Genomic DNA, 24,734 nt, shown 5'->3' with positions numbered 1-24,734 from the left:
TCAGAAAATATGGATAATTTTCCATTGGCTATTTTCTGAGTCAAGCCAGAGCTTAACCATTAAACTCTGGCCTCACAAGACATTTGAATCTGACTTAGGGCCAAACAGGGGTTAATACGATTAACTATGAAAGCAAGGGAGAAACCATTTTGTCAGAAGTCTTTGACCTATAAAAATACCATTCCTAGTAATGAAAATGTAGAATTTCCACTTATAGCTCAGGGCGACCAATGAAGAGTGGAAAACAGTGGTCATTTTCATAAAGAGACAGGACATTTTGACTTTGATCGCCAAATCTTAACGTTCACTTTAAATTGGTCAAAGACTTACCAAGCGCCTTCCAGCTTAACAAACGTGGGACTATGCTTGTTTTTGTACAAGGCCTTCATGGAAAGTCCACATTGCTATAGCAAGGATCACTCATTCCATGACAACCTACTACAAATGAAAGTGAGTTTCAAAAGTGGAACAAGCACTCTACACATACAACAGAAGTATATGGAATGTAAAACGCGTTACATAACTGGAACACAACATGCGATGGCAGTCTTACCGGGATGTTGTCCTTATCGTATTCCTTCAGCATACCCAGGAAGTTCATGTCTCCAAGAAGTCTTTTGCTTGGTCCCCAGAAGTCCCACACCTAAGCAACAAACATCATCACGACTACCACCACCAGTGTCCATAAAATCACCATAATAGACATGATCACCACCAACAATAGTGTGAAATAGGAAGTGACAGAAAAATGCTGTATATGTCATCGGGAAGCCGAAGTCATGATGTGTGGGGTTTGCATGCAGGATAGAGGAAGGCAAGTTACGTAGACAGGCATTTTTAATAAGTTTACAAAAGCAGTCCTCAGAGATTAGGTGTCCACTGAGTAATAATGAGAAGACCTAAATCAAGGTGGTAGTGAGGAGACTTTAAGAGCAGACCTTGGAGCTTGGGCGTTAACTGTGCAACAACTTAGAAAGCCAGCGGAAGGTATGCAAAGCACATTGGCATCAATGTCTTTGGTCTTGATGACCTTTTGATGTTGACCATGACAATCGAGAAAATGCACGGAAACATTGGCCCCTCGGCTGGACGCCAGAGTCACCTTCTGCCCGGGGTTGCTGGGGTCGTTCACTTTCTCGGGTTTGATTTCCTTCATGACGCACACGGCCGACATCACCAACTTCACGCCGGCTGGGGGGTTCTTCATGGACTTCACGATGGTGATGTCTGACGGCTGGGATAGGAGGCAGACAGCACAGATCCATTGCACGCACTCTCATTACTAACTGGGCATCGACATGCTGCTCCAGGTTAGGTCATCATGGCAGTCATCTGTAACCTTCAGGGAGGTTATCCTCAACATTCTCTGGCACAACGTCCTTCTACTGACATCTGAAGACGCCTTTGACAACATGAAACACCTGTACAACTGTCATTAGAAGTGTTAGAAAGAGGTTCCTTGGGACTGAGATATCGTATCGGCCAGTTGTGATTAAGGATATGGTAAGTTTCCTTGTTATGGTGAAGGTAAGATTAGGGGTTGTAGTGTTATAGTAGGGGATAAGTTTGGTGGATGATAGATTATCCTAATGGTGAAGTTTGGTTTAATTAGGTAAGGGCTCGGGTTATGATTAGAGCAAGATTTAGCTTCCGTGGGTATACAGCTGGGGTTAGGGGATATCAATGGCGATGTTTAAATATTAAAACGTCCTTAGTTTTTGGTTTGATGGCAACCGCTTGTGTTGCGATCGAAACGTCATGAGTTTTTGGGCTTTAATTTGAATTGGAAAATGGTATTTTCATTATTTAAATATTATTATTATTATTATTATTTCTATTTACGTGACTTTACCGAAAGAACCAAATAATATGAATTCCTGCAGTCACGAAAGTTTTAAGTCAAAATTTAAGGGTAGGGGTATTTCATGTTGGGCCTTTCCACTCATACCCTAAAGGTTGTATTACGTATTTTGAACTTCTTTCACACTGTACGTAGACAACCGTGCTCATTGGAGGTGCGGTTTAGGTCCTAGCACGGTGAAGAATGTGCTGTGAGCAGGGTTGCACCTTGAGAGTATTGAGGGCGGAGAGGGCGGCCTCCAGGGCAGGGATTGCCTCGGCGAGCTCGCTCTCACACTCGTCCTTCAGTGCCTGAGCCTCGGACGCCTTCACTGTCGCCACCTCCTCGTCCGCCTTCACCACGCGGCTCTTGGCTTCCACCTCAGCCGACTCCTTCTCAATGACCTGGTGTCATCACGGCGATTAAAGGTATCTCATCATCATCAACAGCATACCACATGCATATCTTATCTCCATCATCGCCATTACAGTTAGTGGCCTCTAAGGTTAGAATTTGTCACAATCGAAAGGTCGTAAGTTAAGAACATGGTTGGGAGTTTTCCTTTTATCTGAGATAATACACGGTGTACAAGCCATATAAAAACTGCACCAATTTGGAAAACATCTTATGTGATTCAAGACTGTCTTATCTTAAATTTGATAACAACATTGTCATGGTGGGTGTTGTGGTTTGTGGAGTAGAGAGGATTCAGAGGACATATATTTATATGGACCTAAAATGTGTAGTCTCCCCTCAAGGGAGAAATTAACTGGAAATAAAAGTTATGCATACACACGTGGATTGTGTAATGCTTTCCAACATGTGCTTGTCCTTGGAGATATCTAACGATAATAATGATGTTTCTTCTCCTCACTTATAAGGAGAGCTCTTGATGACATATCACCACTATGCATCCATGAACTACTTCAAACCAACATCCCCTTGAGATCTGTGAGACCGGAGGACTTGGATCTTCTCACTGGCCTGAGGTCAAAGCTCCGATATCAGTGGAACCATGCGTTTGCGTGTGCTGCACCAAAAATTCGGCACTCTCTGCCAAGACACATCAGGCATTCTGATTCAGTGAAGGCTTTTACATCTCTCCGAACGCTTATTTGTTCATTAAAAATATTAGTTTTTTTCCCCTCTATTGATTTTTTGATGTTGATGACAACGCCGATGCCTTCACTGATTTTGAATGCTTTGGACCTTCGGGTGAAAGGCACAATATACATCCCAAATATTGTAATTATTAACCATTTGAATACATTTTCTGTTTTGCTCTAGGGTACGTTGTTTGCTAATATAATTATTCCTGTCCAGTTTCGAATACACATACTGCAAACCTTCATCATGCTGGCATTCTCAATCTTGGCTTTTTCCAGCTGAGGCTGCAGATCCATCAGCTCCTTCTTCATCTCAGAAACCTAATGGCAACAGGGTGGGCAAAGTCATGAGTATTAGCAACATATCCTTATCATTGGCAGACCAGACAAGTGACATTAATGAGACATTTGCTCTGCATTGTGTATTCCCAGGTATATGAAGCAGGTTAACACAGAACAAGCACTGATTAGACATCAAATGCATTCAAGGTCTACGCTCGTCATCTGCTGAATTTGAAGATTAAAAAAAATATGTGGTGCACCTCTAATTCTTAATGCACACACAAGTACAGTGGTAAACTCAAGCGGACAATAGGTCATCATCGCCCATGTTCTTAAACTCACGTGGTTATCAGATGACAGTATAGCAAGTTGGTTAATAACCTGTCAGTGTGAAATGTTGCATATCAGCCCCTAGTTTGCATGGCTTTTCTCAGCGGTATAAAATTACCATCGCTCTGGAATATTTTATTCAAAGAAAAACCACTGCTGACGTCCTACAAAGTCTTCCTCAATGTATCGATCCCAATGGTTTGTCCTCCAATCGAGATTTAAACTCGTTATTTTCATCCTATCTTATCTAGATTTATACAGTGCCTAAATCCAAGGCGCTTTACAGCAATAATAAAAATGGTACACACGATGAAACTGGTTGAGATAAGGAGTGCGATTTAAAAGTCATGGTGGAGTTATGGTGAAAGTTTGGAGAATAGGTGAGAGAGGTTAAGGAGGGGTTTGGTTATGGCTGGTCGTAGGCTGGGGGGTGGGGGCAGGGAGTAGCAGCCGGGGTAGTTATTGGGGTAGGGGTGGCGATAGGGGTATTGATAGGGGTAATGCTAGAGGTGGTGATAGGGGAAGTATGTATGTATGTTAAACTTCTTTTGCACCGTACGTAGCCAACCATGCTAATCGGAGGTGTAACAGGGGTAGTGATAAGGTGAGAGAATAGCAGTAGGATGGGCTTGGGAAAAGAGATGGGTTCCTAGGGAGGAGTGGAAACTGGCTAGTGATTTAAGTGCTCTAATCACAGCACTATCTGGGTGGATAACTGCATCAGCGATCCACAAGCAGAACCCGACACTGGTGCTGTTATCGGTTGGTACTGGCCTGGGAGCCGGCAAAAGCGAGCTTGTCCAGCCCGTTCGTGTAGCGCAGCTTGGCCTTCATGACGGCATCGCGCTGCTCCGTCAGCAGCTGCCGGAAGGCGGCGATCAGCTCCAGGTAAGACGTGGGAGTCACGTAGTTGTGCCGGCCCAGCTCCTGTAGGAACCTGCACACAATATGCAAACCAGCAGACATCAAAGCATCCTTGGCAATTGGGACTTTTGTTTTAAGGGCAAGTAACATGGAAGCCTGGTATAAAATGTGGTAAGACACGTGACCAAGCAGACGAGCTTGCTCGTGCACAGGGTGCAAAAGTGCAGGTTACTGAGACAGATTCGGAGTAGTTTCAGTTTTTGATTCCACACAAATTCCCGCACCTCCAATTAGCACGCTTGGCTCAGTACGGTGCAAAAGAAGTTCAACATACATGCAACGGACTTACGACTGCGACAGCTCTATAGCCGACGTGTGGAAGAACTTGCAGATCGGCACCACCTCAGTACGCTCGTGATCAGTCAGCTCCAGAGTCTGCAGGAACTTGTTGGCCACCCGTTCCAGGGCATCTTCCGGCCATGGCTGCCAGGAGACACAACGGTAAAGATTTCATCTTGAACACAGACTGTTCCAGGAAACACAGAGCTGATGGGGTAATCCAGAGAAAACTACAATTAGTTTGGAAAAGTTCAGATGAAATTAAAGTCAACAAAGTCAAGGTAAATTATCTCTACATCTTCACGGCTATTATGAGCTAGTGGTGAAAAATCCACATTTCCATGATGGACACCAGTCTCTTAATAACTTTCCATAGTCAAGATTTAACTTTCCATAGAGTGGTACTCATCTTATTAACCCTGGAGAAATAATAAACTAAATTGAGCACCAATTAGAATATAAACTGAAAACCTTTTGATGGTGAGTCAAAACAATCCACCAAATGTACCATGCCACTTGATAACATCACAGATGTTCACACTGTTTTAATTCAAGAGTCTTGTTAATCCTCACATACGGCTGTCAGTTACAATAACTACTCATGACAAAATCTGGTAATGATTCACATTGTATATAATATACACTACATCACGTGGAGTCAAGGGACATCAACAGCCAGTCACTTGTAGCTGTAGCGACGATGGCCACGGTGCAACGTTGTCTGCACCTGGAACCAGTCAATGGTGCAGCAGTTGATGAGCGAGGGGAACTGGCGCAGGCGTGTGCGGAAGGCGTCCCCGATGGGGCTGAATGCCACCACCACGTGCAGGTTCTCCCGGCAGCGGTTCACAAAGAAGGCGAACAGGGCCAGGGGGCTGAGCTCAACATTCTTGTTGCCGGCCTGAGCCACCGGCCTCACCGCCTGTAAGACCCCGCACAGGGAGGCCCAGCGGGGACAGTGGTAAAAGCAGCAGCAGCAGCGTTAGTGACATCGCGTGGACGAGCGTTTTCCGCTTGTTGCCAGAGTTCGTGATGCAAGCCCAGCACCCTCTGTGTTTTAAAGTCGATGTTAAAGATCACGTGACGCTTTTCAATTAACTGTATGTTGTGTGTGCCAGCTTTCCAATTAAAATATACCACATTTTTACAAGATGTACTGAATTTTTATTTTATTTAAAAAATTACGTACAAACATCGCCCCCTGCCTGCAGACGACACTATACATGTCCGTGAAACATACCACCTTCGTGATAACCGTGCGTTATAAGAATGGTGCAAATACTAGATATACTAATGACTTGCTCACCTTTTTGTTCATCTTCAAAACATGATATGAGTGTTAAAGTTGCAGTGTCTTAGTGCTAAAACTAGCATTGGGGCTGTGCTAATTTCCTTAGGTGGCCCATGGTGGGAAGTCAGACTCTTCATAAGACAACCACTTTTGTATGATGTGTTTCATCGACTCTTGAATGGGATTTGATCTCACAACCTCCTGACATGGAGTCAAGTGTTTTACTAATTGTACCACCCAGCATTGTCGCCTCATATACCATATCCCAACGCAAGATGTGTATGAACTCTCAATTAACCTAACTCTGCCTAACTCTGCCTCTCTTTGTTGCTGGCTGCTATGCTTTATAAGCCTAGGCCCACTGATTATAATGCAATCAGAGGACCTGATTATAATCAGAGGACATAGGCATCGCAATTTACATCACAATTTATAAATCACAATTTATATATTACGACGTAAAACAGATAATATCAACGATCATGTGTGAACAAAGATGAAAAGTGTGGAACATGCTTGGTATAAATCCTTGAATACAGATGGAATGTAAGTGCCAATGAATACACGTGTATGAACAAAATTCGAATTGCATTGTGAATATCTCACAAAAGAAGTACCCACGATGCCACACAGGCCTTTATGCATACGACCCGCCCCGCACCTCCATGATGTCCTGGCGCTCATCGGCTGCGAAGAGGTTGGGCACCTCGCCCGTGTTTAGGAGGTTATCGATGTCCTCCAGGAAAGACTCCTGCTTGATCTGCGTATCCGTGATGAGGAACACGGTCTTCTGTCCCTTGGCGCCGGCACTCTTCAGCAGGGCCTGGCAGAGGGGAACCCAGCAGCGTGAGTGCGTACAGAGTTGGCCAATTCATCGATCCGCGTGTCCGCTACGCCCGCAATGAGCCAGCTGACGGCTTTTAAGGGTTCAAAACAAGATGGAAATGTTTTTATCGATTTAAAATGAATGAAATTAATTTGAAATCGATAAAAAAAATTAAAGCAAGTGTTCATGGGGGAGGGAAAATTTAAGAAACAAAAGTGCATATTTAGAACAATTTTTTAAAGTCCAAAGTTGCCTTCGTCTGGCTGTATGAGACTTGAGTATTACATCTGAACCTTGTAAATTTATGGTTACCTTGGTCTGCCAGTTAAAAATTAAGATGCAAATATTTATTTAACTCAGTTATCATAAGGGTGCCTTTGTTGGGTTTATAAAACTCGGGAATTTAAAAATAATCTCAATCATCTGAACGGTAACCTGCCTGGCTCTATGAGACTAAGGCAAGAGTATTAAATGTCAATAATCATTAGGGTGCCTTAGTCTGGTGTTGTGAATCTCATGCATGAACACTGAACATCTGTAATTCTAAGCGATCTTGAGTGTGGCACTACAACACTCAGGCATTAGCAATGACCTCTAACAGTCCCAAGGTTGCTTTGGTGAGACTCTATGAACCTCACGCATTACCACTGAACCTCTAAAATTTGAAGCACGCTTGAGTGTGACTAACTCTCAGGAAACTATCACTTTATGCGCCAGAAGCCCACGGTCTCTGCAAGCAAATAGAAGGCTGAGACCTTGACGTCCTCGCGCCACTCGGTGTGCCCGTAGCTCTTCGAGATTTCTGGCTGGAAGAGCGCCATGCCGGACATCGCCGTGGCGAGTCGGGTGAGCGACTGGCGGCCGCTCCCGCCGACCCCGACGAGCAACGCGTGGCCCCCAGGCTGCTTGAGCACGCGGCTGATGCGCGACAGGTGCTCCAGGACGTAGCTGAAGAGAGGGAGGGAGAGATCTATGTTAATAATGGTTATGATCTTTGCGTTCGTATGGGGCTTACACGCCTCAGCACCTCAAAACACCTTGCATCAGACTTCGTCTCAAACACCTGAAGGACACCTCCAGTAGAAGCTATCCCTGTGCGATACAAAGTGTCCCAGTACTTGTCCGCAAGTCGGCATTCGTCTGCCAGTCGCGGCGATTGTTGTTCTGTGTCACCCCAAGTGAGTAAATTTTGGCACAATGGCCTGCTCTTTTTAACTGACGTCAAATGATCTGTAACGTCCACTGTGAAGCAGACGATGCATATGTTATGGTTAATACACCAGCAGTAAGCCTCAATACAGGTTTTTCTGGATTAGATCTCGTAAATGTATGTGTTGTTAAACCTGCCACCACCCGACACAGCCAATTAGTAAGGTTTGTCACGTAAACAGAACATGCCAATTTGTTACTAGTACAGCACACCGGTGTATTGGAGAGCCAAGCCACAACATTTACAATCTGAGTACGACGTTTGGGTGGTGCCGGATTTAACGACACATTTATATATTTACGCGATCTAACCCAAAAAAAAACTGTATTATGGATGATATTGGTCGCGAAAGCCTAAGTGTTAAACAGAGTAAGCCTCCATTTCATCTGGGGCAAATATAGCGTACGATCCAAAGACTACTATGGGTGCTTTAGTTTAGCTCTATGAAATTGAAGCATTAACGTGAAAAATGATAAGTACTAAAATTGCCAGTGTGGCTATGAACTCTTAGAATCCTTCGTGTGTCAGTGTGACTATATGAGACCCGCTCATTAACAAAACCTCAAAGAGTATAAAGGGTTGTAATATGGTGTTTAACCTTGACAAATATAAGAAAGTCAGCCTCCTCTTTTGAGACTCAGACATTTAAACTTTAAGAGTGTTAACACTGCGTGGATTTTTATAGCACTATAACGATTCACCCTTTACCCTTCTACACCCACAATTTAATGAATTGGATCTGCAGTTGTAGCAGCCCTGTCTGCCAGCAGGTCATGTAATAAGCCGGAGAAAGGGATGTGGGGCAAAGGTGATAGAGGGGGCACGTGCGGTAAAGCCGAGGAACCTTCTAGAAGGTTCTAGAAGGGGGGCGTGGCCGAAGGTGGAGCGAGGCCACGCTGGGTGGATAAAAGGGGGACCCCAAGTGAAGATTCGGGGCTTTTGGTTGGAGTGGAACCCGTCGTGCTGCTGGAGTCTTCGTCACCATCTTCACCTCCACGGCGTTGTTAGTCAGGCAGCCTGTTAGCTGTCCTGACCATAATGTAGTTACTCCTTGTACCTAAGGCTATAATAAATAGAGTGCCTCCTACTATTAGTGTCTCTGAGTTACTCAATACACATACATTGTTAAATGTGTTTTATGCTAGCTGAGTGTCATTTCCATTGCTAATTAAATAAGTGATAATACTTGGCTAAAGGCCATAGAGTGGGTAATGATTTTGTGAATGTGGACTATAAGTGTATTAAATCATTGGTGTTCAATGTGATGGGTCCTCTGGCAGTATGTCTCTTTGCAAAACTAATTTTTGGAATATCACCACTTCTGAGCCAGAATGTGGTGGATAGATTATTGAAGTTCCATGGGTGGCACATCACATTAATGCATTAACTTTGAGTGAAATTAATCAGATTTTGTATCTAAATTTTTACTGGAGGAATCCGGTGAGCTGTAAAGCTATTTTTGCAAATTAATGTAGAGGTAGACTGGTGGTGCAAGTCCATTCAAAGAGAACAAGGAGGAGAGATATTTTGAACACTTCGAATTTCACGACGAGTTGGAAAATAATCTTGGAAGAGAGAATCAAAAAAAGAGTGGCAGACGACAGCCAAGATAATGTACGGAGAATAATATCATGAATAGTCCGCAAATGACAATGAGTGAAGATGAAAGACCAGCACAAGATATGATTCAGGGCTACAACATCTGAGATTAGGCTAAGCAATCTATGATAACAACAATGCACTATACATATTTTGAACGTCATACTCTATATGAGCTTGGCCAATGTTTAGAAAGCACAGAAAAACTGTGACATTGCAGAGACCTGATATGGTCAAAATAAAGTATCCTCAGAATATTAATAATCATCAGTTTGACTCTGAACCTTAACTAAATCTTAGAATGTGAATCTGGCTATATGAGAATCAATAACACTCTATATTTATGATCTTCAAACATTAAACGTTGAACATGATCATTGTTTAAGGTTGGCAAACCTGACTAAAAACCCAGAAAATGTTATGGCTGTCAATCTGGTTTTCTAAGCTAACACAAGCAGGCTGAAGGGACCTCTTGCAGCCCTGATGGAGCGACGCTCACCCGAATATCACGAGGTTCATGCGGTTTTTGTGCGTCTGGTTGTACTCCTCCAGGCACTGCTCCACAACGCTGCTGAACTGCTGAACGGAGGGCACCTCTGCATATAGTCGCTCTTCATCCATGAGGTCAGGGTTCATGTAGTCCCCAAACATTAGCTTGCGCATGTCCTCTTGGCAGAGCTGCATGCAGACAATTCGTCACAGGTGTGAACAATGTGTGTTGACTAAAGGGAATAATATCTGGTGCAAATTTTTTTTACCTGTCTAATTTAAAGTGTCCCACTGCTCAAATTAGCAATGAGTGATCTACAATGAAGGTCCTGGGGGATTGATATAAATTACACGTTTCAATGGCACCAGCTGATCTCACCATAGGAAACTATATATGACTTTGCACAGAGTGGTACTCATATATCTTTGTCTTGTGCGAGCCTGGACATCGTGTGTGTTGCTTGCACGTGCGCACAGCTGCTCCCACTCACGGGCCGCCCCTCCTCCTTGAGGTTCTCAAAGACGGCATCGAAGCTCTCCTTGAAGTGGTCGCGCAGGAGGTCGCGGCTCAGGCCGTAGAGCCAGCGGCGATCCTGGTCATCCACCAGGCGGTCGTGGAAGACGCGGTAAACCTCGTGCACGAAGAGGCGCAGCATGGAGCGGCGGCCGTCCGCGGCCTCGCGCCGCAACAGCAGCACGCCCTGGACGACGCGTGAGAAGTCGCGCAGGTTGAACGTGTAGTGCGACTTGGTCGGCGTGGGCAGCAGGTTCTGCATCGCCTTCTTGTACACCTGCATGGGGATGGGGGTGGTGGAAGGCAAGGGGATGGCGAGGACGTGATGTGGGCGAGCAGGCACACGGCTGACTGGCAGTTCAAGCAGTCGAACTAGTTAATTCTGCGGCTGTATTAGCCATAACATCATCAGGAATGCTGTATGATGTATAAAGTAATCTCGTGCATAATTCATTTATTTGTACATAACTGTAGTTGAGGCCTAGTACCCCCAGAACTCGTTTTGCCTTGCTTGGTGTTCTGTGCTTCCCAGGCAAGGAAATCTAGGTGAGACTGGAGTAGGTCCGACTTACTCTAATCATCCATGGCGTGTAATGTTATCAGAATAGGCCACGATGCTTACGCAGTGAACTAAGTGTTTTTTCTGTGAGTTTTGGCCAACCATCCTCTTATATAAGCACACAACTTTATCTATCTGTGTTGAACGCTGCACTTTCCGTCGTTTTCATGCAGGGGGCACTGCAAACCTACGCGCCCCCTGCATGAACGACTAAGGCGCAGGGACAGACGTTCGATTACGTTGGAATCGATCTGCATACGGCAGTCTTCTCGCACGGCCAGCAGCTCTATGTCGACCTATCTCTATCCCGCAATCCCAAACAGGTCAAAGTCCGCATCGAACCTAACCCCCAGCAAGGCCATCTACTTAACGACGAGAGAAAATTCACACGAAATGTCGTTTTCAATTAAGTCTTCCAGATGTAAAATGATATAAGCTTTTAATGAAGAAATAAAATCATCCAATTCAAAACATAATACAATTCAAAGATGTTTCATTTTAAAACTTCAAAACGGAGCATCGGGTGCTTGCGTGAATGCATCGTTCGTGTGAAATTTTTTTCGTGACTTTCCTGGCCGAAGGCCGTAAACGGTTGTGAGGGGCGCCAAAGGCGCCCCCGAACAACCCCTAGTTTGATATATTTTTCCATTTTTTTTTACCAGGAAAAACCAACACATTTGTATTATAAATTTTATTCACATAACATCACCCTTACAGTGAGCATGAGCCACACTACAGAAGGAAGACACATGGACCTAACGCATTAACAAACAGACAAACAGACTCAGGGATAACAACCAAGTGAAAAGTCTGGTGAAAATGCAATAGCACTCATCTGCATTGGCCGAATAGAGTGGCTTAAATTCCACATTCCCATGGTGGGGGACCAGTAACTCTATGAACCGAGCACCCATGGTATTACCTCCCCGCAGGGTGATACTAAAGGATGCGTACCTCCAGGGTGGCGCTCACGATCTGGTTCCCGACAGTGAAGAACTCTGGAGGGAAGTCGTTGTTGCGCAGGTAAAACGCCATGATGCTGGAGAAGATATGCACCATCGTCTCGTCGCTGAAGCTGTTGATGGTGCAGATGTTGAAGTGTCGCAGGAACCGCGCCGTCACGGCATTGCGGCCGCCGCCAGGAGGTCCCATCGCTGCCAGCAGCTGCAGGTCCTCAAGCCGGATCTTGGAAGTGTCCTTGAGGTCATACCTTGCCGCCATTCAAGGTAAGAGAGCATTCAAGATAAGACAGGATGTCAAAGGAGGAGGCTGAGTGTGTGGCTTCTTGCTGGACATCAACAGCTGCATTCATGGTAATATGAACGGAAACAATATTATCAGCAAAAGCATTGTTATCTACTTAATCATCAACATTATCAGCAGCACAATCATCAATTTTATGATTGTCATTATCATCACCAACGACAGCAGCAGCCTCGGCATTGTTAACTCGATCATCAACATGTTCATCAGCACTTGCATACATAGCAAAATCGTTATCATCATCATGGTCATCAGCAGCAACATGATAAAGCTTATCACCTTCAGCAGTAAGAACATAGGAAGCACTTGCAGCTGCAAAATGTGGTATGACTCCATGACTGAAAGTTGTGCAATACGACATGATTATAAGACAGAACTTGAGGCTCAACGTGGACAAAATACACTCACTCACCAATTGCCGTGGTCAAAGAACTGCCGCAGCAGCTCAATGGGCGGCTGAGCCCCGAACTTCTCGAGTGCCGGCATGTTCATGTCGTCCACGAATATCACGCTGCGCTTGCCCATTGGGGGGCCAAACACGCCCTTCCTGCGCTTGTCAAGCTTCGACATGATGATGTTCTAACGGGCAACCAAGGGGGACATGCAAAGGGCTCCGGAAATCACGCTACATGAACTACACCTGCAAAGCACCAGCAGCATTAGCATCACTATCATCAGCAGAAAAAATATTGTCATCACCATGAATATCATCACCAGCAACAAGGGCAATGGTAGCAGCAACAACAATTGATTATTGACATCAGCTTCAACAACAGCAGGACAAACATAATAATCTTCCTACTCAGCAGCATCAAATTTAGCAGTAACAGCAGCAACAACAGCATCCTCGTCACATTCAATAGCTCTTCCAACCTATGCTGGGGAAATATAGTTAAAGTACTTCCTCGGTATGGAGGAAGTCTGTAAATCTATTTCAAAGTTGCGGCTCAAAACATGTCCACGGAAATATCAAAAGCTGATTAATGTAATTCTGGTGTGCCCAGACCCTTATCAAAATATTGATATGTAAGAGGTGTAGTCTGCTTGTGTCAATGTACACTTGGCTTCCCACCTGCGTTTGGTTGGCACTTGTCTGGGCTGAGAAGTTGACAAAGAAAGGCAGGTACCGCTCCTTGTCCAAGTTGTTCATCAGCTTGTTCTTGATGTACACAGACTTGCCTGTGCCCGTTGGGCCCACAAAAAGCAACGGCCTGGAAACAAAAACACTTCTGCCTCAAGCGACAGCCCCATGTGCTTGTGATTGTCAGGCACTGAACTCTGGACAGACAGCATGGCCTCACATCGCATTGGGCATTGACCCTGAAAGAAGTTAAGTTTATTTGTTTAGCCAGGTGAGAACTCAAGAGACGATGATAGTCTTATTTGCAAAAATTACCTGTGGCATTAATCTGCATGGAGAGGGGCGATGATTACTATTCAGAATCCCAATTAAGGAATTTGCAGTGTCGTTTTTTAATTCGATCAATTTGGACCGTGACCCAACATACGATGGCCTACTCTTGACAGAAAATAAATTACACAGAAGCACTGTAGCTCCAGTGCCCTTTCTATGGGCCCCTTTAATAGAAATACAGATGAACAGACAAGTTGGATGAAATACATTAATTAAAAATAAACCCATGAACTAAAGTTATTTCCTTATTTCAGATTGTACCATCGCACCAGCATCCTATTCTGAAGATAATAATTCCTACAATCAAGAAAAAACACGAGTAATAGTCAACTATGACAGTTGATTTTAAATGATCACTGAACTTCTGTGCTGTCAGTTTCTCATATGAGAAAACTTTGTTGTCTATAAGGCAAGTTATGCTCTGTAAAATCTCAGAGCATAATCAAGGCAATACGCATAGCTGGGCTATGTAGCTCTAAAGATTTCTAAGAATAGTAAAAGCAGTACATAAGCCTTTACTGTGATAAGCTTTAAAAATTACATGGCCTTGAGAATTACAGTATGCGAGTGGTTTGGTTAAGCCGCCTTGCTTACATTGCACATCCACTTTAGTGTCTTTGACGATGTATTCAGAGCTATCAGGCTGGTTGGTACATTCGTTAGACAAGCTCAACTCTCAATTGAAAGGTTATGCACTCATATCGCAGTGTGGGAAAAATGTACCCCATTATCACTCTGGGGTGGCTATACTGGCGCCTGCCAAAAGGATGTGGAATTTTCACCACCGATTCAGGACTGCCAATGCAGATGAGTACTGCTCAATGTTCATTAGAGCATGGAAACACATTATCCTGTTGATAAAACACCGCACATCGTGGCTTCAACATGGTGCATTTCATTTGGCAGTGATACTGCCTATCAAGAAGCACACATGGTACCTGGAGTGTTGAATGCAGAGATCCATGAGGTAGGTGTAGCGCGCAGTGTCAATGGTGGGCACGATGATGTCCTGCACCTTGGTGCCTTTGTCTCCCAAGTGCGGGTTTTTGATCAGCTCGTTCCAGTGCACCCAGTGGCCACGGCCTTTCAGCTGTGAGACAATTAATCATTTAAAGGTTGTTTGGCAGTGGTGTTCAAGTACAAAACTCACAATCCCCATCAATGACAAAGCCTCCTGATTGAGTAGACTTATTTTGACTTAATCAATGGAGAAATATTACTGGAATTTTTTTATTTATTTAATTCAGTGGAACCTGATGCAGTCAACCAAGCACTCACAAACCACCACCTTGATAAAAAACATATAGAAACCTTACAAACCATCAATAGAAGATAATGGTTTTCATAATTTACAACTTGTATTGCGATAATCGCCACATGGTGAAATTGAATATTGTATTGCATCGTGAAATATGACATCGCGGCAAACGTCGTCCATACCTCGTACATGTAGTCGTAGACCAGGCCTCTCTCCTCCAGCGGGCACTCCCACTTGCCGACGGTGGGAGGCAGCGGGTGATCCTTGGACTTTCCCATGAGCAACTCCCTCAGGAAGGAGTCAAACTTGACGCGACCATCAGAGTCGCACGAAGCTCCCACCGACCACACGAGCGAGAAAGCAAAGCTGGCCTGCAAGCCGCGCGCACGCACATCTCAATTATGCAGCCCAAATAACAAACAGCTGCTGTTTTGTAGGTAAGCGATTAGGCCATATGTCCCAGGATATTCTATGTGTTTGCAGCTTTATTGAAGAGAATAAAAGCTATTTGCATGCATGAAAATGCAACTTTCAGGTGCAATGGAATAGCGTTCTCTGGTGATGTCACTGGAGTACAATTGTGTATGTGCATTAAGCCAACAACAAGGATCTTGTAGATAGCAGCGTATCCAAGCGGGTATCAGGGAAAACATATTCCTTCTGACTCATATACACACAATATTACTACACCCCACAACTACAGAGTGAGATGTCTACAAAATGAAGCTGCAACACTAACCCAGAGCCTCAACACGAACCCAAAGTTTCAACATTAACAGCCGCTGGGACCATTTTTACCAGTATCAATATGATGAAAAAACATAGGCTTTACCCTTTCCGTCAATAATATATGTGTTAAGATGTTCAAACACCACATAGACAACTATTGCAAGGCATCAAGTCTGCATGATAATAACGTATGCATTGTCTTTGAAACTAATTGGCCTATACCAGGCAGCCTCCGTTATGGCCTTGTCTCACCAGTGTTAGATATAACTGCTGAACCCAAGCTATTAATGCTTAAATATTTGCATTACCTTTGTGCAGTTTGCCTTTTGGCATTCTCGATACTAACAAAGCTTCAGCACTAACCCACAGGCCTTTGAGGCAAAATACAAAAGTTACGCATTAGGGGGTATTTTTTGTATGCGCAAAGAGAGGCAGGCGTCCTTGCTGAGCCGGCACGTCCGGTGGCACGCACCATTATCCACACGCGCACGTTCTTGCTGTCCGACTCCTGACCGAGCAGGCCACACAGCAGCATCTCAAAGAGGCGCGTGAGGGACACCACCAGGTTCCCATCCGACGTCTGCACCAGCTCCTGCACAGAACAAAGTGGTTATGTTCTTCCACTTCCTCACCAAAGCCCAGACAATCTACAATCTACAGACACGATGAGTGCCTTTGTGAAAGCCTCGCTGAGTCTCAACTCTTTTTCATGAGTGTCCTCAGAGGGACACACCTTGCATTGCTTGCGGACCATTCGCAGGGAGGGCGCCACCAGCCAGGTGAAGAGCTCCTGCAGCAGGACCCTGTTGTCCTCCTGCTGCAGGGTTGGCGGAAGGGTGCCAAGCCACGACTGCACCAGCGGCTGCCAGCCCAGCTGCGACGGCTCCATGTAGATCATGCCGCACCGACTCACGGTGGCCGGCTGAGACAAACAAACATCCCGTGCAATGATTTCACCGATTACTGTGCTCTGTGTCTCATCAGGCCAGGTGGCACCGTGGTTAGAGCGTGCGGCTCAAAGTCAAAGGATCGCAAGGTTAAATCTCGGTCAGAGATCGACTCCGCCCTTCAGGTCTCCAGGGTATATAAAGTTAGCACGACTTTGTTAGAGATGAATGGTGGCTGTTCTTTGTAGGGAATAGGTCTCTGTGTGATGGGAATATAGAATTCCCACTACTGGCTTGAGGATTTATGGACTGAGTCAACACCCACTCAGAAATCAAAGGAGTTCTGTATACAGTGCCACCCAGCTAGATATAGAAACACAACTGTAATGTTAAATCTAATGCAGTATTACACAAATACATGCCCGAGCTGTAATGTAATGTGGTTTTATGTCGACATAAAAATATTGAACAAAAATGTTTTTCACTTAACAGATTGGAAAAATCTTCTTGGTTCTTTCGGTAATGTCACGTAGAAGGGAAGTAATAAAATAATAAAAATAAAACATAATAAAATAAAATAATTCTCACGACGTTTCGGCTACAACGCAAGCAGCCGTCTTCAGGTGAAGAATGAGACACTACCAAGCTAGGAGCTTATATATAAGCTGGGTTGGAGGTGGAAGAGCGCCTTAACAAAAACATTTTTTTACGTAGTTTATACTTTAGTTTTCTACGTGGTTGTTTAGTAACTGCAGCTACATACTATTAACATTCCTTTCCTTTGTTAATGCTACTCCCTGCACCCCCCCTTGGTGCTGTTGATCCTGCATAATGCATGGGCATAATATGACTATGAAACCCCCCCACCCACCTCCTACGCATTTCCCATGAATATGCTAAATTCCTCTTCATATGCACATTATTTTTGTTAAGGCGCTCTTCCACCTCCAACCCAGCTTATATATAAGCTCCTAGCTTGGTAGTGTCTCATTCTTCACCTGAATACGGCTGCTTGCGTTGTAGCCGAAACGTCGTGAGAATTATTTTATTTTATTATGTTTTATTTTTATTATTTTATTACTTCCCTTCTACGTGACATTACCGAAAGAACCAAGAAGATGAATCCCTGCAGTCACGAAAGCTTTAAATCGAAAGATTGGAAAAAATCAAGCTATGGTAACTGGAAAATCAAGTCTATAAATACAAATGCTCTTCTTGGCGTCTGATGGTTCGACTTTGTCAGAAATGCCACTATTGCATCTAGGACAGGTCTACGCGCGATCGAGAGCTCAGTTTGAGGGACACGGCTGTCCCTTTGTAGACACGTTGCTCATCTTCATGCGGAAACGCCAGCAATATGCGCACTTCAGTTGGCGGTTGATGTTTGAAGTGGACTGCCACCCTCTAAAGAATGGTGCCACCCCTGTGGTCACCCCGTGAAACGTGGATCAAACAAATCACTCGAGACTCCGGTGTATGACAGTAAAAACAGTCGATGAGAATGCTGTCGCAAGGGGTCACACGTTTGGCGCAACGGTCCTTCGCTGACGTTGCGTGATGAATGAATGAATGAATATTATTTGATTTAAGTTGAGTGGGAAATGGACTTACGGAGGCTTGCGAGAGGTCCATGGCCTCAAAGATGAGGCTCATTGGTTGTGACATCTGAATGATCTCTCCACTCATGAGACACAGCTGCAGACACAACCACATACAATTACGTCAGTCACTGCATAAGCCTCGTGAATTGTGCATCTGTCACTGAAAGTTTTGACAAATCAATGGTTTGGTGTTTGTTTACATTATAACAACTTCTGACAAGTGAAAATGTTGATAATAAGTGGAGCAGGGCAGTGTAAACCGTGGGAATATTCACAAGCATTAAACATTCCTGGTGTTATAGGCAACCTGGTGTTGTAGGCAGGTGACTATTCAGCATTTGTTTAACATGCCACAGTCTTAATGAGAAACCAAAGTGAAAGCATATGCCTGCTTAGATGCTTCTGGAAAATATTAGTCCAGAAGGCCTATATATTTATGGATCAATTGTTAGATTATTTTTATTTGGTAAAACAGACAGTTCTTTGTTATCTTATTAAACCCATGTATTCCATGTTTATTGTGGCTATGTTTGTTAAGACATCTTGCTATTTTTGTTATATATTTATTGTTTGGGTCAGATGGCATATATGGGCCTTAGCAAAAAAAAACTGTTAGCCTGATTAACTGAAATGTATTTCATTGATTTCAGCTTCTTGGGCCTCATACTGTGAATGGCTGCTCCACTGTAAGCGAGTGGCTGCCCAGGATACACCATTCCATTTGTTTAATAAGCTCAACCTTGGCGATGAAACTCAGTGAAGAAAAACAGAGAAGTGGTTGCATTTTACTGTGTAAGAATAATCTGAAAGAAAGACCCATAGTGCAACGAATACAGTATTCCATGTAGTGATCAAACAATCCCTTTCACTATGCATTTGTATAAACACATCCTGGTCATGTTATCATACATTGGGACACACTTACAAAGGAGATTGTGGAATATTTACAATGAAGGAGAAACTAATGCTATATCAACATGTGATTATTGCAGCTCATTGTCAAATGCATAATTCCAGTAAAGTATTATGCATTATGCATCATCTCCTCTTGTCAGTGTGTGAAGGTTTTTAACATCTACTTTCTTCCTGAGCTTTTTTTTTATTAATTACCCACAGATATCACTGGTGCATAGGCCAAAAACGTAGTGGCCACTAAATCAAGCAGCTGCAAATCTACCAGTCAAATATGGTGACGTCATAAGGAAGAAAGGCCCCATGTTGTTCAAGGTCAAATGAACACGTATGCTTTTGCAACGGAGAAACAATATGATGTTCATGTCCATTGGAGGCCATGTGCCAATCGTGCAAATTCCACAATCACACGATTGGGGCCATTCTCTTCAAAGGATAACCACGGTTGACGACCCACAAAGAAGTATTTATTTTATCAGACCTTGAGATATGATAGACTAGGCCGATCCCAACCGCTACTTCAACTACCTTCTTGTTGTCGTCGAGCACCGTATTCATGCTCTCAATCCACAGCGTGTCGATGGGACCGTCAAACACCACCCACTTGCGATCCGGCGTGTCTGACGACGCAAACTCGCGGAACGTGTTGGCCACTATTCCGTCTGTCCACTGCAACGGCAAGGAGTGGAAAGTAAACGCAAACACTCCAAGTCACAGTGTTACTATGTCAAAACAAGCAGTGGGGGTATCACCCATCTCTGGTGGCAGCATTGTTGGAAATATCCCATTCCAAAGGTTGGGGGCCAGTCTTCAGTATAAATCAATATTCTGAAATATTATGATTCTGAGTCTCTCCATCGGACAACCACTGTTCATTGTTCACAAAGTGGAACTCATGTTACCAGTCCAGAAGGGTGGCACAAATGGTGGACAGAAAACAGTGAAGAGAAACCCAAATATAGAAGGCAGTGTTGACCACATATTTGAATTGCATTGAGAGGTAGGCAGTATTTGTGTAACCATTCACCCTACGACTGGAATTATTTGCACAAATGATAAACAATCAATTCTTATATACATTTTTAACGGTTATATGGTAAATCGTTTAAAGCCTATTCATAAGGGTAAGTAGACAAATCTTGACTTAAAGCTTTCGTGACTGCAGGAGTTGATATTCTTTGGGTCTTTCGGTAAAGTCACGTAGAACAATTTTTTGTTACAAAAAACTACGACGTTTCAATCGCAACACAAGCAATTGGCATCAGGAGAAAAAAGAGCGGGAAAGCTGCTGATGCAGGCTGTTTTAAAGGTGTGAAATGGGTGTAGCCCAAGGGTCATAAACGAAGTGAGAGGGGCGAGTGATGTTAAGGTGAGAAATTTGCATGTGGAGAGGCGGGCGCCGGCGTCACCTCATGTGACACGGGGTCAAACTGGCCAAACAGCTGGCCCATGGTGATGGCCTTGGGGTTGACGGTGCGCAACTGCACACGCTCCTCGCCACCCTGGCCACGCTCGCTCATCAGCGTCAGCGTGTCCGCCAGCACTTGCAGCACCTTGGTCTTGCCGGCAAACGGCTCGCCCACCAACATGAAGCTAGGAAAAGCAGAAACGTTTAAAATTGATTCTAACTCTCACGATGTATTGAATTAATGAATGAACTTGCATTTATATTGCACTCTATATGTCAAACAACAAAGTGTTTCGGAGCGCAGAGCCCCCTGTTGTCAGCGGTCCCCAGTGCAGCGCAAGGTGACAATACCTGGCTCGGCGATGAGCATTGGTCTGCCAGCAAGGGGCAATGCTTGCTATGTGTGTAATTTGTGGGTAATTTCATGGTGTAACAAAAAAAATTGTTCCTGAGTAGTAAGTGTTATTTCCTAATCGCTTATGCCTCAAAAGTACAGAAAATGGCTATTATTCCCCCCAAACTTTGCTTTTGTGACCAGGATGGTGATATTTTGAAATGCACCTATTTTCAATGAGAAAACGTGTGCATTTGTCTCTTTCGTTCACATAAAGTCCTGGTCACAAAAGCAAAGTTTGTGAGGAATAATAGCCATTTTCTATACTTTTTAGGCATAAACAATTAGAAAATAACACTTAGCACCCAGGAACAAAAATAGATTAACATAGTGAAATTTCAAGATGGACAGAAGAATGATGGCGTTGAGCTAACTCCTGATAAAAATCTGAACACATGAACTATCAAATATGAGGCAAGTGCTCTGCCACATGAATAACACTACTCCTGAACATGTCAATATTAGTTCGTGCTTTAATGGACACTTCTGTCCTGTGATTTCCACAAGTAACGTGGGACTGTCTTTTCAGATGAGCACTGCTTAATGTACATTTAAGTAAGAACACACTTGGCTGGATTATACAAAATCTTCAATACAATTCGTAGCTCCCAACACTGCAATTGTCATCAGGTATTGCATGTCATGCACACTGCTAAAGAATGAGCATGGCTTGCTGTGTGAGTGCGCATGGATCGTTACTGTGGTGTCACTCACCCATGCCGCACGATCATCATCTCGTAGGTCTGGATGAGTTTTTCCAGGAACACCTTGACGGGCTGCACGTTGTGCCGGCTGCAGCACTCTCTTGCAGCCTCGAGGAACAGCTGAAATCAATGAGAGCAGCAGCAGCAGCTAGATTAGGACCCCAAGCAGTGTGGGTCGTGGGGATTATTTGACCATACTTCACCACGCTGGTAAGTGTGGTTTGGTGAAGGTAGGGAGAGCAGATTTGGGAACATTGAAATGCAGTATAACAATGTATTTCAATGCACTGCTCTCAACTGCCCATAATAAAGTTTATACCACTGTATGGGAAATCAACAGTGGTTGTCCGATGGTGTAAATTCCTCCTCCAGTTAATTTTGTTTAACCAACTCAAGAAAACAGGATCGTGTCATTTTCCAGAGTGACCTGCGGAAATTGCCTGTCAGGAGGGGGCGATCTTTGATACGTATCATGCCAATTGAAGAATTTGCGATGTAATTTTCGAATTTTAAAAATGTGGACCCCTGAAGCAGATAGAGCACAATATGAATATAATTACCGATCGTAATTATCAGCACAGCCGCTGGATTCGAACCGTGAAGCCCTGCATGAAGCGGCGGGCACGCTACCGCTGAGCCACATCGCTGTCCCACCACAGGAAGGTGAAATTTACACCGCTGCCTCAAGACTGTAAACCCGAGGTGAGTACTTCCCCATGCTCCCTTGAACAGCAAACTAATTTGTCGTACAGTGGTTTGCGATATAACAGAATTAAATTCAGACGTGACAAAGTGTCCATCGACTGGCAGTCATGTCAACCTGTGTGTCTGGTACTGATGAAAACGCTTTGTGTAATTTGTTCTAACATTATGGAACCATCTTCTCTTGCAAGTTTTTTCATGAACTGAAAATAACTGGTTTAGGTTATGCCTCAAAATATTACTTTTCATGAAGAAGTTTCAAACATACTGTAGCATGGTTCATGAGAAGAATTTGCAGTCAGTGGTTGAATTATCTATTTGGGTAAAGCTATCTGACTGGCAGATGTGGAAAGGGCATGCATATTAGAAGACCTTTGAGTGACTTTTATACAAATGTTTCGTCAATATAAGCTTCATTATCATTATTAATATAATGAGTGTGGGATAAAGAATATGGTGAAAATTCAATCAGAGATGTACGGTAATCGAATATAGGTTGATTTTTATAGCATTAACAATAAAATTAGTGTGGAGTGATGTTCAACTAGAGGTAAGTGCTATCTGGCTGAATAAAAAAGAGACAATTTAGACGTATTAATCCTCATGGTTCTTCTGACACAAGAAATATATGTCCAGTACCGTGTAGTCAGCAGCTGGAAGGGTAATGCCAGGGAAGAGGTCACTCGTGATGCCATTGAAGAGTGGGATGTCGTGCGACAGGAACTTGGGCTCGTTCACATCCTTGATAGATCGCAGCAACTGCAGGACACAGCACGATAGTTTGGCTCTTGCAAATGCAAATAATCGACTGGCACCCTTACAGCAGAATTTATCTTAACTGTTAGCATCTGATGAAATAATAACGATCTTCCAAATGAGTAATGTGCAGGTGATTTTCCAAATTATCAATATTTGGACAATGACACCAGCACACAGTGACCTACTCTTGCAAATGAAGTCACGGGATCTTTAACTTCCATGTGAAGCAGACGGAGCATATTGTTATGGTTAATAGACATGCAATATTAATCAGAGCAGCCGCTTGATTTTAACCATGAACCTCAGCAACGAGCGGCGACCATGCTGCCACTTGGCCATGTCGCCACCCTATCTAAACAATCAACTTTTAATTGCTACTTTGCGATTGATGGGCATTGCTCAGATAAATGTGAAAATGTATTACTCAATTGTTTGTGGTCACATCGCCCGTGAACATTCCGCAAGGGCACCTTCATTCTAGCGAGCTCTCACCAGGATGTCCTCGTTCTCGTTCGGGAACTTGAGCTTGAGGTTGCCGGCCGCTATGAGCACCGCCTTGACCGCGCGCATGCCGTAGTCGTAGTGGAACTGCGAGGACAGCTGCTCCGAGCACAAGCGGTACGTCATGACGATCTTCACCGACAGCGGCTTGGCGTTGAGAAATCCGTACGAGTAGAGCGAGATCTCCGCGATCAGAGCATAGTTCGGCACCATCATGGCCACTGTGCGGAACAGCACCTGGTGGCGAGAGGGTCGCGGTGGGAATCAGCGTCTTCACCACAGCAGTGTGTTGCTAATGAAGGCTCAATACTCAAACAAAAGTATTTCGTCGGGCATGAAGATAAAAACGTGGAATCCAACATGTTTGAGGAAAGGGTCAGTGGATCCCAATGGGCTGCTAGGTGGCCAGTGCTTGTCTCTATTGGCAGCTCTGGGGCAGTTGTCAATATTCTTCATTTCCATGGTTAGGGTCAGGCTTTCCAGAGGACAACCACTGTTGATTTTCTAGAAAGTTCTATTCTATTGACCTCCGAGGGATGATGGGAGGAGTCAACGCCAGAATGAGATATCGACTCATAAGTTTCAAATTGTGAGTCGAACACTATCCACATCGTGTTGTAGTCTAATTGCTAAACCTATGCGCAGCTTCCAAAGTTCAACCACTTTCTCTTCAAACGAGTGCAGTGCAGTACTGTTCAACATGGTGACCTTGAACTTAATGGTGTAAATTACATATTGATATAGTGGACACAAGTATCTACATAAGACAACCATTAAGTCCAAATCCCATTCAGTAGTCAACACAGTCCAGTATCTCTCTGTCATTTACTAATCTATTGGACGTTGGTCGTGATTGCGCTATGAGAATACAAGCCTTCGTAACTGGCTCAGCACCACCAGCAGGGAAGAGCTTGTCTGAGAACGAAGACATGTTGACAAATTACTTTAGAGGT

The 24,734-nt window shown here is 44.1% G+C and overlaps 1 protein-coding gene across 1 annotated transcript in view; it reads right to left on the bottom strand.

Annotated features, from left to right (window-relative positions):
- Positions 1 to 24,734, bottom strand: part of DNAH12 (dynein axonemal heavy chain 12) — an 81,889-nt gene that overhangs the window by 30,919 nt on the left and 26,236 nt on the right. The window contains exons 29-52 of the mRNA XM_078872283.1: positions 23,773 to 24,018; positions 23,161 to 23,280; positions 21,830 to 21,939; positions 20,723 to 20,906; positions 19,842 to 19,982; positions 18,412 to 18,495; positions 16,647 to 16,835; positions 16,386 to 16,505; positions 15,367 to 15,555; positions 14,865 to 15,016; positions 13,585 to 13,723; positions 12,925 to 13,091; positions 12,204 to 12,459; positions 10,668 to 10,967; positions 10,187 to 10,365; positions 7,634 to 7,826; positions 6,714 to 6,875; positions 5,489 to 5,683; positions 4,772 to 4,905; positions 4,333 to 4,495; positions 3,187 to 3,267; positions 2,068 to 2,244; positions 1,103 to 1,234; positions 554 to 643 (exon numbers count right to left, since the gene is read on the bottom strand). Coding sequence (XP_078728409.1) covers positions 554 to 643; positions 1,103 to 1,234; positions 2,068 to 2,244; positions 3,187 to 3,267; positions 4,333 to 4,495; positions 4,772 to 4,905; positions 5,489 to 5,683; positions 6,714 to 6,875; positions 7,634 to 7,826; positions 10,187 to 10,365; positions 10,668 to 10,967; positions 12,204 to 12,459; positions 12,925 to 13,091; positions 13,585 to 13,723; positions 14,865 to 15,016; positions 15,367 to 15,555; positions 16,386 to 16,505; positions 16,647 to 16,835; positions 18,412 to 18,495; positions 19,842 to 19,982; positions 20,723 to 20,906; positions 21,830 to 21,939; positions 23,161 to 23,280; positions 23,773 to 24,018 — 3,903 coding nt within the window. The remainder of the gene's footprint in view (positions 1 to 553; positions 644 to 1,102; positions 1,235 to 2,067; positions 2,245 to 3,186; positions 3,268 to 4,332; positions 4,496 to 4,771; positions 4,906 to 5,488; positions 5,684 to 6,713; positions 6,876 to 7,633; positions 7,827 to 10,186; positions 10,366 to 10,667; positions 10,968 to 12,203; positions 12,460 to 12,924; positions 13,092 to 13,584; positions 13,724 to 14,864; positions 15,017 to 15,366; positions 15,556 to 16,385; positions 16,506 to 16,646; positions 16,836 to 18,411; positions 18,496 to 19,841; positions 19,983 to 20,722; positions 20,907 to 21,829; positions 21,940 to 23,160; positions 23,281 to 23,772; positions 24,019 to 24,734) is intronic.

Source organism: Lampetra fluviatilis, chromosome 34 (genome assembly GCF_964198595.1).
Source record: "Lampetra fluviatilis chromosome 34, kcLamFluv1.1, whole genome shotgun sequence".
Lineage (NCBI taxonomy): Eukaryota > Metazoa > Chordata > Hyperoartia > Petromyzontiformes > Petromyzontidae > Lampetra > Lampetra fluviatilis.
Note: the sequence above shows the minus strand (reverse complement) of the source record. Positions and strands in the feature narration are given on the sequence as shown.